The sequence below is a fragment of the Anolis sagrei genome, chromosome 5 (assembly GCF_037176765.1).
Source record: "Anolis sagrei isolate rAnoSag1 chromosome 5, rAnoSag1.mat, whole genome shotgun sequence".
Taxonomy (NCBI): Eukaryota; Metazoa; Chordata; class Lepidosauria; order Squamata; family Dactyloidae; genus Anolis; species Anolis sagrei.
Window position 1 is genome coordinate 199,772,575 of NC_090025.1, and position 14,389 is coordinate 199,786,963.

Below are 14,389 nucleotides of genomic sequence, written 5' to 3' on the forward strand. Positions count from 1 at the left end.
CAGGAAAGGAGATTCCACCTGAAGATGAAGAAGATCTTCCTGGCCATAAGAAGAGCTGTTCAGCAGTGGAACTCTCTGCCCCGGAGGGAGTGTGGTGGAGGCTCCTTCTTTGGAAGCTTTGAAGCAGAGGCTGGATGGCCATCTGTCAGGGGTGCTTTGAATGCAATGTTCCTGCTTCTTGGCAGAATGGGGTTGGACTAGATGATGGCCCATGAGGTCTCTTCCAACTCTTAAGATGAACTTCCTGGCTGTGAGAGCCGTTCAGCAGTGGAACTCACTGCCCCGGAGTGTGGTGGAGGCTCCTTCTTTGGAAGCTTTTAAACAGAGGCTGGATGGCCATCTGTCAGGGGTGATTTGAATGCAATATTCCTGCTTCTTGGCAGAATGGGGTTGGACTAGATGATGGCCCATGAGGTCTCTTCCAACTCTTAAGATGAACTTCCTGGCTGTGAGAGCCGTTCAGCAGTGGAACTCTCTGCCTCGGAGTGTGGTGGAGGCTCCTTCTTTGGAAGCTTTTAAACAGAGGCTGGATGGCCATCTGTCAGGGGTGCTTTGAATGCAATGTTCCTGCTTCTTGGCAAAATGGGGTTGGACTGGATGATGGCCCATGAGGTCTCTTCCAACTCTTAAGATGAACTTCCTGGCTGTGAGAGCCGTTCAGCAGTGGAACTCTCTGCCCCGGAGTGTGGTGGAGGCGCCTTCTTTGGAAGCTTTTAAACAGAGGCTGGATGGCCATCTGTCAGGGGGTGATTTGAATGCAATGTTCCTGCTTCTTGGCAGAATGGGGTTGGACTAGATGATGGCCCATGAGGTCTCTTCCAACTCTTAAGATGAACTTCCTGACTGTGAGAGCCGTTCAGCAGTGGAACTCTCTGCCCCGGAGTGTGGTGGAGGCTCCTTCTTTGGAAGCTTTTGAACAGAGGCTGGATGGCCATCTGCCAGGGGGTGATTTGAATGCAATATTCCTGCTTCTTGGCAGAAAGGGGTTGGCCTGGATGATGGCCCAGGAGGTCTCTTCCAACTCTTGGGTTCTAGGATTCTATGATTCTATGAGGCTGTATGGTCATCTGTCGGGGTAGTTTTGATTGTGCTTTTCTTGCATGGCAAAGAGCTGGAGTAGATGGCCAATGGGGTTCTTCCAACTGTATGAATGTATGAAAGAGGGAAGGCGCGTCCGCTTCCCTGCCCCTCCTTTGGGCACTGGTCCAGTTTGCTCCGCTTGGATGGAGTCCGGATTGCCTTTATTTGCATGAGGATTGGGGGCCTGCAGTGGTCAGCCCAGAGTCCCTCCCTCCCCATTGAGGGATATATAAAGGGACTGGGCTCCTCTGCCTACCTGCCCTCAGGTGTCACCTGCAAACGGAGAACCTTTGGACACACAGACAGGTGAGTGGCTGACCCACAGCGGTTAGTGTCCCAACTGCCCAGAAACCTGGTCACTGAAGTCAGGAGCTGGATCTACACTGTCGTATATCCAGAATCTGATCCCAGATTATTTGCTTTGAGCTGGATTATATGAATCTACACTTCCATATAATTTGGGATAATTTGGGACCAGATCCTGGGACAGAGGGCAGTGTAGAAAGGAGAGGAGATTCCATCTGAACATGAGGAAGAACTTCCTGACTGTGAGAGCCGTTCAGCAGCGGAACTCTCTGCCCCAGAGTGTGGTGGAGGCTCTTTCTTTGGAAGTTTTGAAGCAGAGGCTGGATGGCCATCTGTCAGGAGTGATTTGAATGCAATATTCCTGCTTTTTGGCAGAATGGGGTTGGACTGGATGGCCCAAGAGGTCTCTTCCAACTCTAGGATTCTAGGATTCTAGGATTCTATGATTCTATCTGATCCCAGATTATCTGCTTTGAGCTGGATTATATGAGTCTACACTTCCATATAATTTGGGATAATTTGGGACCAGATCCTGGGACAGAGGGCAGTGTAGAAAGGAGAGGAGATTCCACCTGAACATGAGGAAGAACTTCCTGACTGTGAGAGCCGTTCAGCAGTGGAACTCTCTGCCCCAGAGTGTGGTGGAGGCTCCTTCTTTGGAAGTTTTGAAGCAGAGGCTGGATGGCCATCTGTCAGGAGTTATTTGAATGCAATATTCCTGCTTTTTGGCAGAATGGGGTTGGACTGGATGGCCCAGGAGGTCTCTTCCAACTCTTTGGTTCTATGATTCTATGAAAGAGCCTCAGGATCAGATCCCAGATGATCTGCTTATCCCAGATGATCTAGTAATGTAGATTGAAGTCAGCTGGAGGGAGGGCGGAGATTTGCACCCAGAGTCAAATGGGAAAATATATCCCTTAAACTGAATTGTGGGTGAAGCTGCTGCTGGTGGTGAAAAGGTGTGTTTGCCCAACCCTTAGGAGTTTAATCCCACTATAATTCAATTGAACCCATTTGCAAAACCCTGGGATTTGTAGTTCTGGCAAAGACTAACGTGCTCTGCTAGGAAAGGTGTGCAGAGAGTCATAAAAATGTTGGGGCAGGGTTTCCTTTTCCTTCCAAGATCCCATTTCCCAGTCACCCCATTTGGGGGGCATCTCATCTCCCCCCTTTTCCTGACCCCTTCCCTTTCCTTCTTGCATCTCTTTCCAGGTCGAGAACGAAACCAGAGATGGGGCCGGGAGCCTACTTCTCTCTGGGGCTCCTCACCTGTTTGGCTTATGCCCCTTTCCTCAAAGGTGAGAGGCCTCCCTTTTGGGGAGGGGGGGATTTACCTGTGGACCCCTCAAGGGAGGGACTCCAATGTGGATTCTGACACTTCTGCAATTTTTTTTGTATATACAAAAAATTGGAAAAAAATACAATATGAAACACACTCATGGTCAACACCACCTGTGTTGCTTTAAGTTTTCCAGGCTGCATGGTCATGCTCCAGCAGCATTCTCTTCTGACATTTCACCTACATCTGTGCCTAATGGCATCTTCAGAAGTCTGCTGCAAATGAGACAAGTGGAGTGTCTGTTAAAGCAAGTGTGGATGTTGCAGTTAGCAAGCTAGGATAGCATTGAGTAGCCTTGCAGCTGCAAAGTCAATCAGTGAGGGTATCTGCATAAGGGTAGTCTGGCCTCTGTTGCCTGGAGGCATCCTCTGTTTTGTTGTTTACTCGTTCAGTCGCTTCCGACCACTGCATATTCACTAGGAATGTTAGTGAGATTGTAGAATGGATGTGGACAGAGAGATCCAAGCCATTGTGGGTTGCCTAGTGGGAAAAGAAGAAAGTATTCTAGAATAAATCTCACCAAGTTGAAGAGAAAGCCACCGAGGTTTTATTTCATTCCAGCTGGAAAGGATGACGATTGCAATAGCCTGCCAACAAAATCGACATACTCAAAGTGTTGGTTTTTAAATCTCTCACCTTTCTTTCTCCTCCCTGGCAAGCTGTCCAAGGGAGAGGTGGGCGTGGCCAAGGACAGCGCTCCATGGAGGCCTCGCCCCCAGCGACCTCCGAGCAAGGAGCACTGTGCTTGGCCACGCCCACCTCCTTCCTCTTTGCATCGGTGGCTTTGCGAGGTGGGCGTGGCTATGCCCAGCTCTTCCGCATCGCCGCTTGTCACCAGGGAGGTAGTCACGCCCACCACGCAAAGCCACCGATGCAAAGAGGAAGGAGGTAGGCGTGGGTAAGAACAGCTGTTCCTAAAGGCCACGCCCCCAGCATTTACAATTCACTGGTGGAAGTCGTAAGGAAGATGGCAGACGCGGCTTCGATATGGCAAAAACACGTCGATATCGCTTCTAAAGGTAATTATTTAACGAAATAATAACGAATTAAGAAATTAACGAACTGGATCAACCAAGCCTAATATATAGCATTCAGATTCAGAAGTTCCCATTCTCTCCCCCCCCCCCCCCCCCGCCGAGCTGGCTTTGTTATAATTGGTTGTGACATCAACAAGCCAGGAGGAGACCCAATGAGGGCTCTGGCCCTGCTTTTGACCACCCAGCCAATGAGGTGGAAGGGAGGCAGACAACAGGGAAACAATGAAGAAATGTCTAGTTGACTGGATTAAGGTGACCGGTGTTTGCCAAATGGCTGGGTGATAGCTTTAGGCTCTCAAGCCTGGCCTAGGTTATTGTTTGATTCCTTGAATATTCTTATCTAGCCCCGAGAGGACAGGTCTTTGTCACACTGTCCTGCGATATGGAGTTCATTGATGAAGTAGATGCTAGTTTCGGGAGAACAGGATGTGGCACAGCAGGGAGGCAGATGACAAATCTGTTGAGCCATGTTTTGATTGATTGGGCGATTTCAAAGTGTATGTTTTTAAAGCTGTGATCATGTGTTTGTCAAAATCCCTGGTTCCTCGTAGATGGGGAGATGTCCTTTGTGTTGGGTAATCCAGTATGTCCATAGACTCCATTGTTCTGGATGGCCTGGCTATGACCCCTCTGAGGTCTTGATAGATAGAGCCATTTACTTATTGTCCATGCAAATGGATCTCGTTGAGTCCTTTGTTAGGGGATTATCAGCCCAGAAAGTTTGGAAATTCCAAGAGCCATGAGTTGCTGGTTCATGAAAGGGTTGCTTTCCTTCATATTTTCTAATATAGACATTAGGGCTGGGCAGTTTCGTTTCGTAATTTCGTAATTCGTTAAAAATTCGTTAATTTTTTTGTTACGAAGCGATAACGAACCATTCAGGCGCATCTAAAAAACGAAACGAATTTTTCAATTCGTTTCGTAATTGCTTTGTATTCGTTTCGTATTCGTTTCGAAATTGTTTCGAAATTGTTTCGTTACTATTTCCGCATGTCTGGGGCAAGTTTTATAGCTGTTGTTAGTTTAATCAGTGAAAAAAAAATATAAATATCACACCAACAGTCAACAACAGAGAGGGAAGCTTCAGAAGTTCCCCCTGTCCCATATGGAGGTTTTTTAGCATATTGCGCGGTTGCGTCCGCCATTAACGAATCGATTCGTATTCGTTTCGTATTCGTTTCGTATTGTTTCGTAATTTTACGAAATTTCGTAAATATCGAACTTTTTAAAAGAAAAATTTCGGAATTCTTTTAAATATCGAAACGCAAAAAACCCCCAAAAAACGAATCGAGTTTAGAAACAAAATTTTCCGTGGTTGCCCAGCCCTAATAGACATACATACATATAGGGAACGAGGAACGGGACAAGGGAGCAAACACAAAGTTCATAGGAAAAGGGGGAATCATGCAGGGTCTAAGGGGAAGTCATGACAGCCCCCCAAAGTCCATAAAAGTTCATAAAGTTTAGCAAGTGTTTATAAAAGTTCCCATAAAATTCATGAAAGTTCATAAGAACTCATAATAGTTTGGGGGGGGGGGGAGAGGATGGAAGTTCAGGGAAGCACTAAGTAGTCAGAGTCCATTCATAAAAATAGGAGGAGAGATAGGTTGTTGGAAGACAGTGTTCATTATACACAGGGAGTTTTCCTGGCAAAATCCTATCAGCCTATGTCCCGCTTCATTTTGTTGTCCCAGACCATGCTTGGCTGTGATCCACATTGGAAGGTCTTAACTGGCACTCGATTGCTGTAATCCTATGGGTGTGGCCTAGAATCTGGCTCGCAGAATTTTAGAAAAAGAGCCAAGTCTCTTACTCGCATCCATCTGGTAGAAAATCCGATGCTTGCTATCTGGATTTCCCTTGCTTCCGAGTGTTGCTCTTTATTTACTGTCCTGATTTTAGAGGTGGAATGAAAAAAGGGAGCACTCCCCTCCTCCAGGAAGAGGTGGAGCCAAACAATTGAGCTGAGAAAGTGACAAGTGGAGTGCCGCAGGGTTCCGTCCTGGGCCCGGTCCTGTTCAACATCTTCATTAATGACTTAGATGAAGGGCTAGAAGGCAGGATCATCAAGTTTGCAGATGACACCAAATTGGGAGGGAGAGCCAAGACTCCAGAGGACAGGAGCAGGATTCAAAGGGATCTTGACAGATTAGAGAGATGGGCCAAAACTAACAAAATGAAGTTCAACAGTGACAAATGCAAGATACTCCACTTAGGCAGGAAAAACGAAATGCAAAGATACAGAATGGGGGACAATGCCTGGCTCGAGAGCAGTACGTGTGAAAAAGATCTTGGAGTCCTCGTGGGGAGGAAGGTGAACATGAGCCAGGAATGTGATGTGGCAGCAAAAAAAGCCAATGGGATTTTGGCATGCATCAATAGGAGCATAGTGTCTAGATCCAGGGAAGTCATGCTCCCCATGCTCTATTCCGCTTTGGTTAGACCACACCTGGAATATTGTGTCCAATTCTGGGCACCACAATTCAAGAGAGATATTGACAAGCTGGAATGTGTCCAGAGGAGGGCGACTCAAATGTTCAAGGGTCTGGAGAACAAGCCCTATGAGGAGCGGCTTGGGGAGCTGGGCATGTTTAGCCTGAAGAAGAGAAGGCTGAGAGGAGATATGACAGCCATGTACAAATATGTGAGAGGAAGCCACAGGGAGGAGGAGGGAGCAAGCTTGTTTTCTGCTTCCTTGGAGACTAGGACGTGGAACAATGGCTTCAAACTACAAGAGAGGAGATTCCATCTGAACATGAGGAAGAACTTCCTGACTGTGAGAGCCGTTCAGCAGTGGAACTCTCTGCCCCGGAGTGTGGTGGAGGCTCCTTCTTTGGAAGCTTTTAAGCAGAGGCTGGATGGCCATCTGTCAGGGGTGATTTGAATGCAATATTCCGGCTTCTTGGCAGAATGGGGTTGGACTGGATGGCCCATGAGGTCTCTTCCGACTCTTTGATTCTATGATTCTATGATTCTAGGGTAAGAATCTCAGAATTGGTGCTGAGAGATAACTTAATCAGGGGCTTTTAGAGCCAAGTCTCTTACGTCCATCTGGTAGAAAATCTGATGGTGGAATGAAAAAGGGAAGCACTCCCCTCCTCCAGGAAGAGGTGGAGCCAAACAATTTAGCTGAGAAAGCAATTCAACTGGTGCAAACAACACTGATTGACAGCTATAAATAACCAATCAATCCAACTATACATAGGCAGGGTAAAAAGGCAGGATTAAGCATGATACAACAGTTTAAATTTCGCAACTAATAGTTATACATATAGGTGGCACCACTTGCGCTGTCACACCATTCGTTTTGTAATTGCAGCTGAGACGGACCCGGAAGACTCTGCTTCCCCTTGCCCGGAAAACTGGATGCACTACAAGGACAGCTGCTACGGCTATTTCCCTGAAAAGAAGTGCTGGAAGGAGGCGGAGGTGAGTGGGAAGGTGTCTCCAGGAGGAAGGCGCTTGGGACCCCCTCCACCCCCTGCTGACACCTGGTACAGCTCAAATCTCACCTTTCCTCGCTTGCCTTTCATGTAGAAAGAATGCCAGAGCTGGGATGGCCACTTGGTCTCCATCCTGAGCAAGAGGGAATGCTGCCGAGTCCGGAAGTTCCTGTCCAAATTCCAACCTGATGGGGACATCTGGATCGGGCTCCACAACCCCAGCAAGGTACGAGGAATAACGCTCTCCTCAGTGTAGACATTGTGATCCTATGGACACAGCCTCGAATTGCACTGGCCTTTTTGTTTATTTATTTACTATCCGTCCCCTGCCACGCGTTGCCGTGGCCCACTTTGGTGGTCGTGGGGGTTCTCTGTGGGAGGTTTGGCCCAATTCTATCGTTGGTGGGGTTCAGAATGCTCTGTGATTGTAGGTGAACTACAAATCCCAGCAACTACAACTCCCAAATGTCTAGATTCTATTTTCACCAAACTCCACATTTGGGCATATTGAGTATTCGTGTAGAGTTTGGTCCAGATCCATCATTGTTTGGGTTCACAGTGCTCTCTGGATGAAGGAGAACTACAACTCCAAAACCAAAGGACACCGCCCACCAAACCCTTCCAGTATTTTCTGTTGGTCATGGGAGAACTGTGTGCCAAGTTTGGTTCAGTTCCATCGTTGGTGGGGTTCAGAATGCTCTTTGATTGTAGGTGAACTATAAATCCCAGCAACTACAACTCCCAAATGTCAAGGTCTATTTCCTCCAAACTCCATCTGTGTTCATATTTGGGCATATGGAATATTTGTGTCAAGTTTGGTCCAGACCTATCGTTTCAGTCCACAGTGGTCTCTGGATGTAGGTGAACTACAACTCCAAAACCAAAGGACACTGCCCACCAAACCCTTCCAGTATTTTCTGTTGGTCATGGGAGAACTGTGTGCCAAGTTTGGTTCAATTCCATCGTTGGTGGGGTTCAGAATGCTCTGTGATTGTAGGTGAACTATAAATCCCAGCAACTACTTTGGCCACATCATGAGGAGACAGGAAAGCCTAGAGAAGACAATTATGCTTGGGAAAGTGGAAGGCAAAAGGAAGAGGGGCCGACCAAGGGCAAGATGGATGGATGGCATCCTTGAAGTGACTGGACTGACCTTGAGGGAGCTGGGGGTGGTAATGGCCGACAGGGAGCTCTGGCGTGGGCTGGTCCATGAGGTCACGAAGAGTCGGAGACGACTGAACAAATGAACAACAACACAACTCCCAAATGTCAAGGTCTAGGGGCCACCACAGAAAAGGCCCTGTCCCTTGTCCCCACCAAACGCGATTGCGATGATGGAGAGACAATGAGCAGGGCTTCCCAGGATGATCTTAGGATCCTAGGAGGAGATACATGTGGACAAGTAAACTGTTGCGTCACACTCCAGGCTCGTGTCCAGCTTGTGTCCCAAGACCCCCTTGACCTGGACTGTTTCCAAGCCAAGTGCCCCACGTCCCATATCGGTGCCTTTCATTTCTATTGTCAAAGGGTGACACCGTACATTTCTCTCTGTTGCAATCCATTCTGTTTGTTTTGGCCCAGCTCCCTAATATTTTGGATTTTTCCCCAGTTCCCGGACCGCTCCTTCTGGGAATGGACGGATGGTCAGCTCATGGACCATACCCAGTGGAGCCCTGGTCAGCCCAACAACTATGGCAACAGCGGAGAGTACTGCGCAGAGATCTGGCGCTCCTCAGGTGGGTCCTGTAGGCAGCTAGAATTGCATACAGTCATAGATTTGGAAGAGACCCCACGGGCCATCTAGTCCAACCCCCTTCTGCCATGCAGGAAAAGCGCAATCAAAGACCTCCCGATAGATGGCCATCCAGCCTGGTTTCAAAGCATCTCGGGAAACGGAATTCAATAGTACTAAAATCAAAATTTGGTCATCTAAAATCAAGAATGGGAAGTGTTTTACTTTGCTTGATTGTGTCATGTTTAACTTATTTTTAAATCACAACTAATTACTTACTCAGAGGGAGATTTGCTTTTGTACCGTCAGGTTACAGATATCCCAGGATAGAAAAACAATATAATAGTTATTTCATTATAACTGGGATAGTTAACATGCTATGAGTACTCTTGTGTTGAAAATGTTGAGATTTTGAGTATTTAAATGTGCTTAAAATGTTTAGCATCTAAAAATATTTTTTAAAATAAAAAAACCTTAATAATAATTATAAAAACTACAAGAGAGGAGATTCCATCTGAACATGAGGAAGAACTTCCTGACTGTGAGAGCCGTTCAGCAGTGGAACTCTCTGCCCCAGAGTGTGGTGGAGGCTCCTTCTTTGGAAGCTTTTAAGCAGAGGCTGGATGGCCATCTGTCAGGGTGATTTGAATGCAATATTCCTTCTTCTTGCCAGAATGGGGTTGGACTGGATGGCCCAGGAGGTCTCTTCCAACTCTACGATTCTATGATTCTGTGATTCTATGACACTGCCTATTTATAACATAATAATAATAATAATAATAATAATAATAATAATAATAATAATCTTTATTTCTATACCGCCCTATCTCTCTGAGGGGACTCAGGGTGGTTTACAACAGAAAATTGGTAAATATTCAATGCCGGCATAACATAGCAAACGAATCAAATCATAAACAATAAAATAAACAACATCAGGTGTACTTATAGAACAACTCAAAAGTAACAAACTTAGATATTTAAATATATAAACCAAACATTTAGAACATGTTTTTACTGACTCCTACTAGCAGAACTTAGGAGATTTCAAGCCCCAGCCCAGCCCCAAACATTCCTGGGATGACTAATCTAATCATTTACCAAGCCTAAAAATCTCATCAGGCCAGAGGCATCCAAAGAAGACAACAACAACAACAACAACAACAACAACAATCTTTATTTAATACCCCGCCACCATCTCCCCAATGGGGACTCGGGGCGGCTAACATGAGGCCAAGCCCATCAGCATATTACAATAAAGTAAAACGAAAACACAATAACAACACAGTAAAATACATACAACATATGAGTACAAAAACGATAAAGCAATGACCGTACACCCCTTGACAAAATGCTTTAGAACTCCTGTGTCTAGATTGAGGTTTAGGCTTTATTAATAAACAAAGGAGAGAACATTCACATATGTTTAGACAAAAATCGGGGTGCAGCCATAGACATATTCCCAGGCATCCAAAGAAACATGAGATATATATTATATGAGCTATTATTATTATTATCATTATTATTTGTAACACAGTCAGCAGAGTGTCTGCTGTGGACTCATCTTGATGTGTTTATAATAATAATAGTAATCTTTATTTATATTCTGCTCTATCTCCCCAAAGGGACTCAGGGCGGATTCCAACCATAAAAGGCAAACATTCAATGTCGGAATCATAGATGCCTTAAAGGGCCAGACTCAAAGTTAGTTCCAAAACAGAGTTTATTGAAGCAAAGAAAAGGACACAGACACACTGAAACTCAATGCCTCTGGTTAAAACTCAAATGTAAAACGAGACCTGGTACAAAAGGTAAACAGAAGTATAATCCGGATTAACCGGATAAAAGAACCGAATCAAACACAGTACTCTGAAGTCACCCAAAGAAGGCACAGCATGCAACTGGTAAACAAAAGCAGTGAAGCCGCAGGTAGAGAAGCGTAGTCAGGTGAAGTCCAGGGTCGTAGCAAGAGAAATCCGGAATAGCAAAGTTCCAAAGTCCACAGAAGCAGCATCGTAGTCAAGCTGGTCCAAGGTCCAGGAAGGGAGAAATCCATACACACAAGAATCCAATCTGAGACAAAAGCACACACAACCAGGAACAGTAACCTGCAGATCCCAAACCAATGCCGAACACGAAACAGGAAGCGACAAGTCCAGACAGTACCCAATGCACCAATATTTACCAACACCTTGCCTTCTGCAAAGATCCCCCATTCCTGAACCCACTTTTATTACACATCATCATCATCAGATGAACTGACCACCGCCCCATGATTATCCCTTGTAGCTGCTCCCAACTCTTCACGTGAAGTTCTACACCCATCCCTCCATCTTCTCCATCTCCTGTCAAGACTTAGATCCCCCCAAGACTCAGTTGGATTCCCCAATTAGAATCATAGAATCATAGAATCAAAGAGTTGGAAGAGACCTCATGGGCCATCCAGTCCAACCTCCTGCCAAGAAGCAGGAATATTGCCAGTCTTCACTCCCTGAGAATCCCATAAATGTATCACTAGATGCTGGCTCCGCACAAACAGCTTGCACTTCCTTTACCTTAGTCCAATCCACGGTGTCATCCCCGTTTTCCCCACTCTGTGACCCATCATCCCCAGAGAATCCCTCAAATGAATAATCATCTGTAGGTATTGTAAGTATATCCCGGATCCTCTTTCTTTGCCGTTCCTCATCCGATTCCTGCTCCCGAGTAACCCTCTTTCTTCCTCTATTCCAATCCATTGTGTCTCCTTCCTCTCCTTCACTCATTGACCCTTCATCCCCAGAGAACCCCTCAAATGAGTCCTCATCTGTAGGTGCCATAAGTATATCCTGGATCCTTTTCTCTGTTATTCCTCATCAGACTCCTGCTCTCGAGTAACCCTTTCCCCCTTCTGGCACCCATACTACTGCTTGCAATGTTTACCTACCGAACCCAATTCAAGGTGCAGGTGCTTACCTACAAAGCCCTGAACGGTTTGGGACCATCCTACCTGCGTGACCACATCTCCGTCTATGAACCCACGCGCTCCACTCTGTTCATCCGGAGAGGCCCTGCTCGTGATCCCACCTGCGTCACAGGCGCGTTTGGTGGGGACGAGGGACAGGGCCTTCTCTGTGGTTGCCCCCGACTTTGGAACACCCTCCCCAAAGACATTAGACTAGCACCTACGTTGGCAGTCTTTAGGAAGAACTTGAAGACCAGGCTATTCCAATGTGCCTTCCCAGAATAGGACAACCCCAGCACTACGTCCCAGAGGCACTTTACTAGAGTTTAAGACTCTCTGCACATTGCACGTTGCCCAGAATCCCAACATACCACCTCACACACCCAGCACTTTTTAACCTATACCCATCATTGGCCCGGCCCTGGTTTTATTGCGTAATAGTGTAATGTTTTGCTATTGCTTATGTTTTTAATTTGCTTTGTACTGTATTGTTATTGTCTGTTGTTGTTGTGCTGAGGCCTTGGCCTTTGTAAGCCGCATCGAGTCCTTCGGGAGATGCTAGCGGGGTGCAAATAAAGTTTAATAACAACAATAATAATAATAATAAAATAATAATAATAACATTACTCACAGGCTCTACTACAACATTCAGTGCCCGAATACAATAACAATACATTCATACTAACAACATTTATACAACCCAACATATAATTACAAATTATAACTTAACAAACTAAAATTAAATAAAAAGCACAGCCTGTTATCCTCATGAGGGGGGAAATGCCTTGTGTTGTATTGTCTGTTATGTCAGTTCTTTGGAGTGATTACACTGTTCTGACATTTACTTGGCCAGATGAATAAAACTTCTGTTACTGCCTTCAAGCCCAAATATGTTTTTTCCTGGCTGTCAAGGTAGCATGGTGTGCTGGGCAATTGACCTGAACTGCCCCCTTGTGGTAGATAGTTGATTTTGGGAACAAAAGTGCATTAAGTCTAGAGTGTAGATTCACCCTGGGAGGGAGAGTCCATGGGGAAGAGAGGATGGAAGCATTGGAAAGAGAAGGAGGAAGAGAAGCGCCCGAGAGTGCCTGGCCTCCATCAGCAAAGGGGAAAATGATGGAGCTCACCTGGGGTCTTTTGCTTCTGGAGGAAGGTGACTCAAATGATCAAGGGTCTGGAGAACAAGCCCTATGAGGAGTGGCTTAGGGAACTGGGCATGTTCAGCCTGAGGAAGAGAAGGCTGAGAGGAGATATGATAGCCATGTATAAATATGTGAGAGGAAGCCACAGGGAGAAGGAGGAGGGAGCAAGCTTCCTTTCTGCTTCCTTGGAGACTAGGACGCAATGGAGCCATGGCTTCAAACGACAAGAGAGGAGATTCCACCTGAACATGAGGAAGAGCTTCCTGACTATGAGAGCCGTTCAGCAGTGGAACTCTCTGCCCCGGAGTGTGGTGGAGGCTCCTTCTTTGGAGGTTTTTAAGCAGGGGCTGGATGGCCATCTGTCAGGGGTGCTTTGAATGCAATATTCCTGCTTCTTGACAGAATGGGGTTGGACTGGATGATGGCCCAGGAGGTCTCTTCCAACTCTTTGATTCTAGGATTCTATGACTGTGAGAGCCGTTCAGCAGTGGAACTCTCCGCCCCGGAGTGTGGTGGAGGCTCCTTCTTTGGCAGCTTTTAAACAGAGGCTGGATGGCCATCTGTCAGGGGTGATTTGAATGCAATATTCCTGCTTCTTGGCAGAATGGGGCTGGATTGGATGATGGTCCACTAGTTCTCTTCCAACTCTTTGATTCTAGGATTCTATGATTCTCCTAAACTTTCCCCCAAATAATCCTTCTTTCTTACCATTTAGAATTTAAGAAGTGGAACGACGAAATCTGCGAACGGAAGAACAGCTTCATCTGCAAGTTCAGCTTGGAAGACACCGAAGAGGAGGACTGCCTCTGAGCTGCCCAGAAGTCCTCCAGGGGTGTCACCTCGGCTTCCCAGCAAAGAAGCTGGATGGCCATCTGTCGGGAGGGCTTGGGTGGTTCCTTCCTGCCTGGCAGGATGGGGCTGGATGACCTCTGGGAGCCCTTTCCGACTCTCTTCTTCCTTCCTTCCTTCCTTCCATCCTTCCTTTCCAATAAACTCTTTCTTTAAAGCAATCCTAAGGCTTCATCCCATTGAACGTTGTCAAGTGTTTGGAAGAGCAGCCTTACCATACGGCTCTGGCATTCTCCATTTTGAAATTAAACTCATGATTTTCCTACTTCCATCACACACTAGCAAACTATCCGTTTCGTTCAGCAGTTCTCAGTTGATTTGCCATCACATTGTCGAGAGTTGTAGACAAATCTATACACATAATAAAAGTGAAAATCTGTATGTGTGTATGTGGCATAGATGTCTGTTCACACAGACAGCCTTTGGTCTCCACAAATAGGCTATTGTTCCCAGTGCTGAGAAGACAGCAAGCCACTCTGTCAAAGGACATTGCAGGTTATAGCGAGCACATCCCAGTGTT

The 14,389-nt window shown here is 46.3% G+C and overlaps 1 protein-coding gene across 1 annotated transcript; it reads left to right on the top strand.

Moving 5' to 3' along the window:
- Positions 1 to 1,249: 1,249 nt before the first annotated feature.
- On the top strand, positions 1,250 to 13,984 carry LOC132777311 (uncharacterized). Its single transcript, XM_060779665.2, has 7 exons — positions 1,250 to 1,386; positions 2,599 to 2,684; positions 3,385 to 3,613; positions 7,038 to 7,191; positions 7,300 to 7,431; positions 8,815 to 8,941; positions 13,736 to 13,984. Exons 1-7 carry the CDS (start codon positions 1,250 to 1,252, stop codon positions 13,828 to 13,830), a joined length of 960 nt encoding a protein of 319 aa, XP_060635648.2. The 3' UTR covers positions 13,831 to 13,984.
- The last annotated feature ends 405 nt before the right edge of the window (positions 13,985 to 14,389 follow it).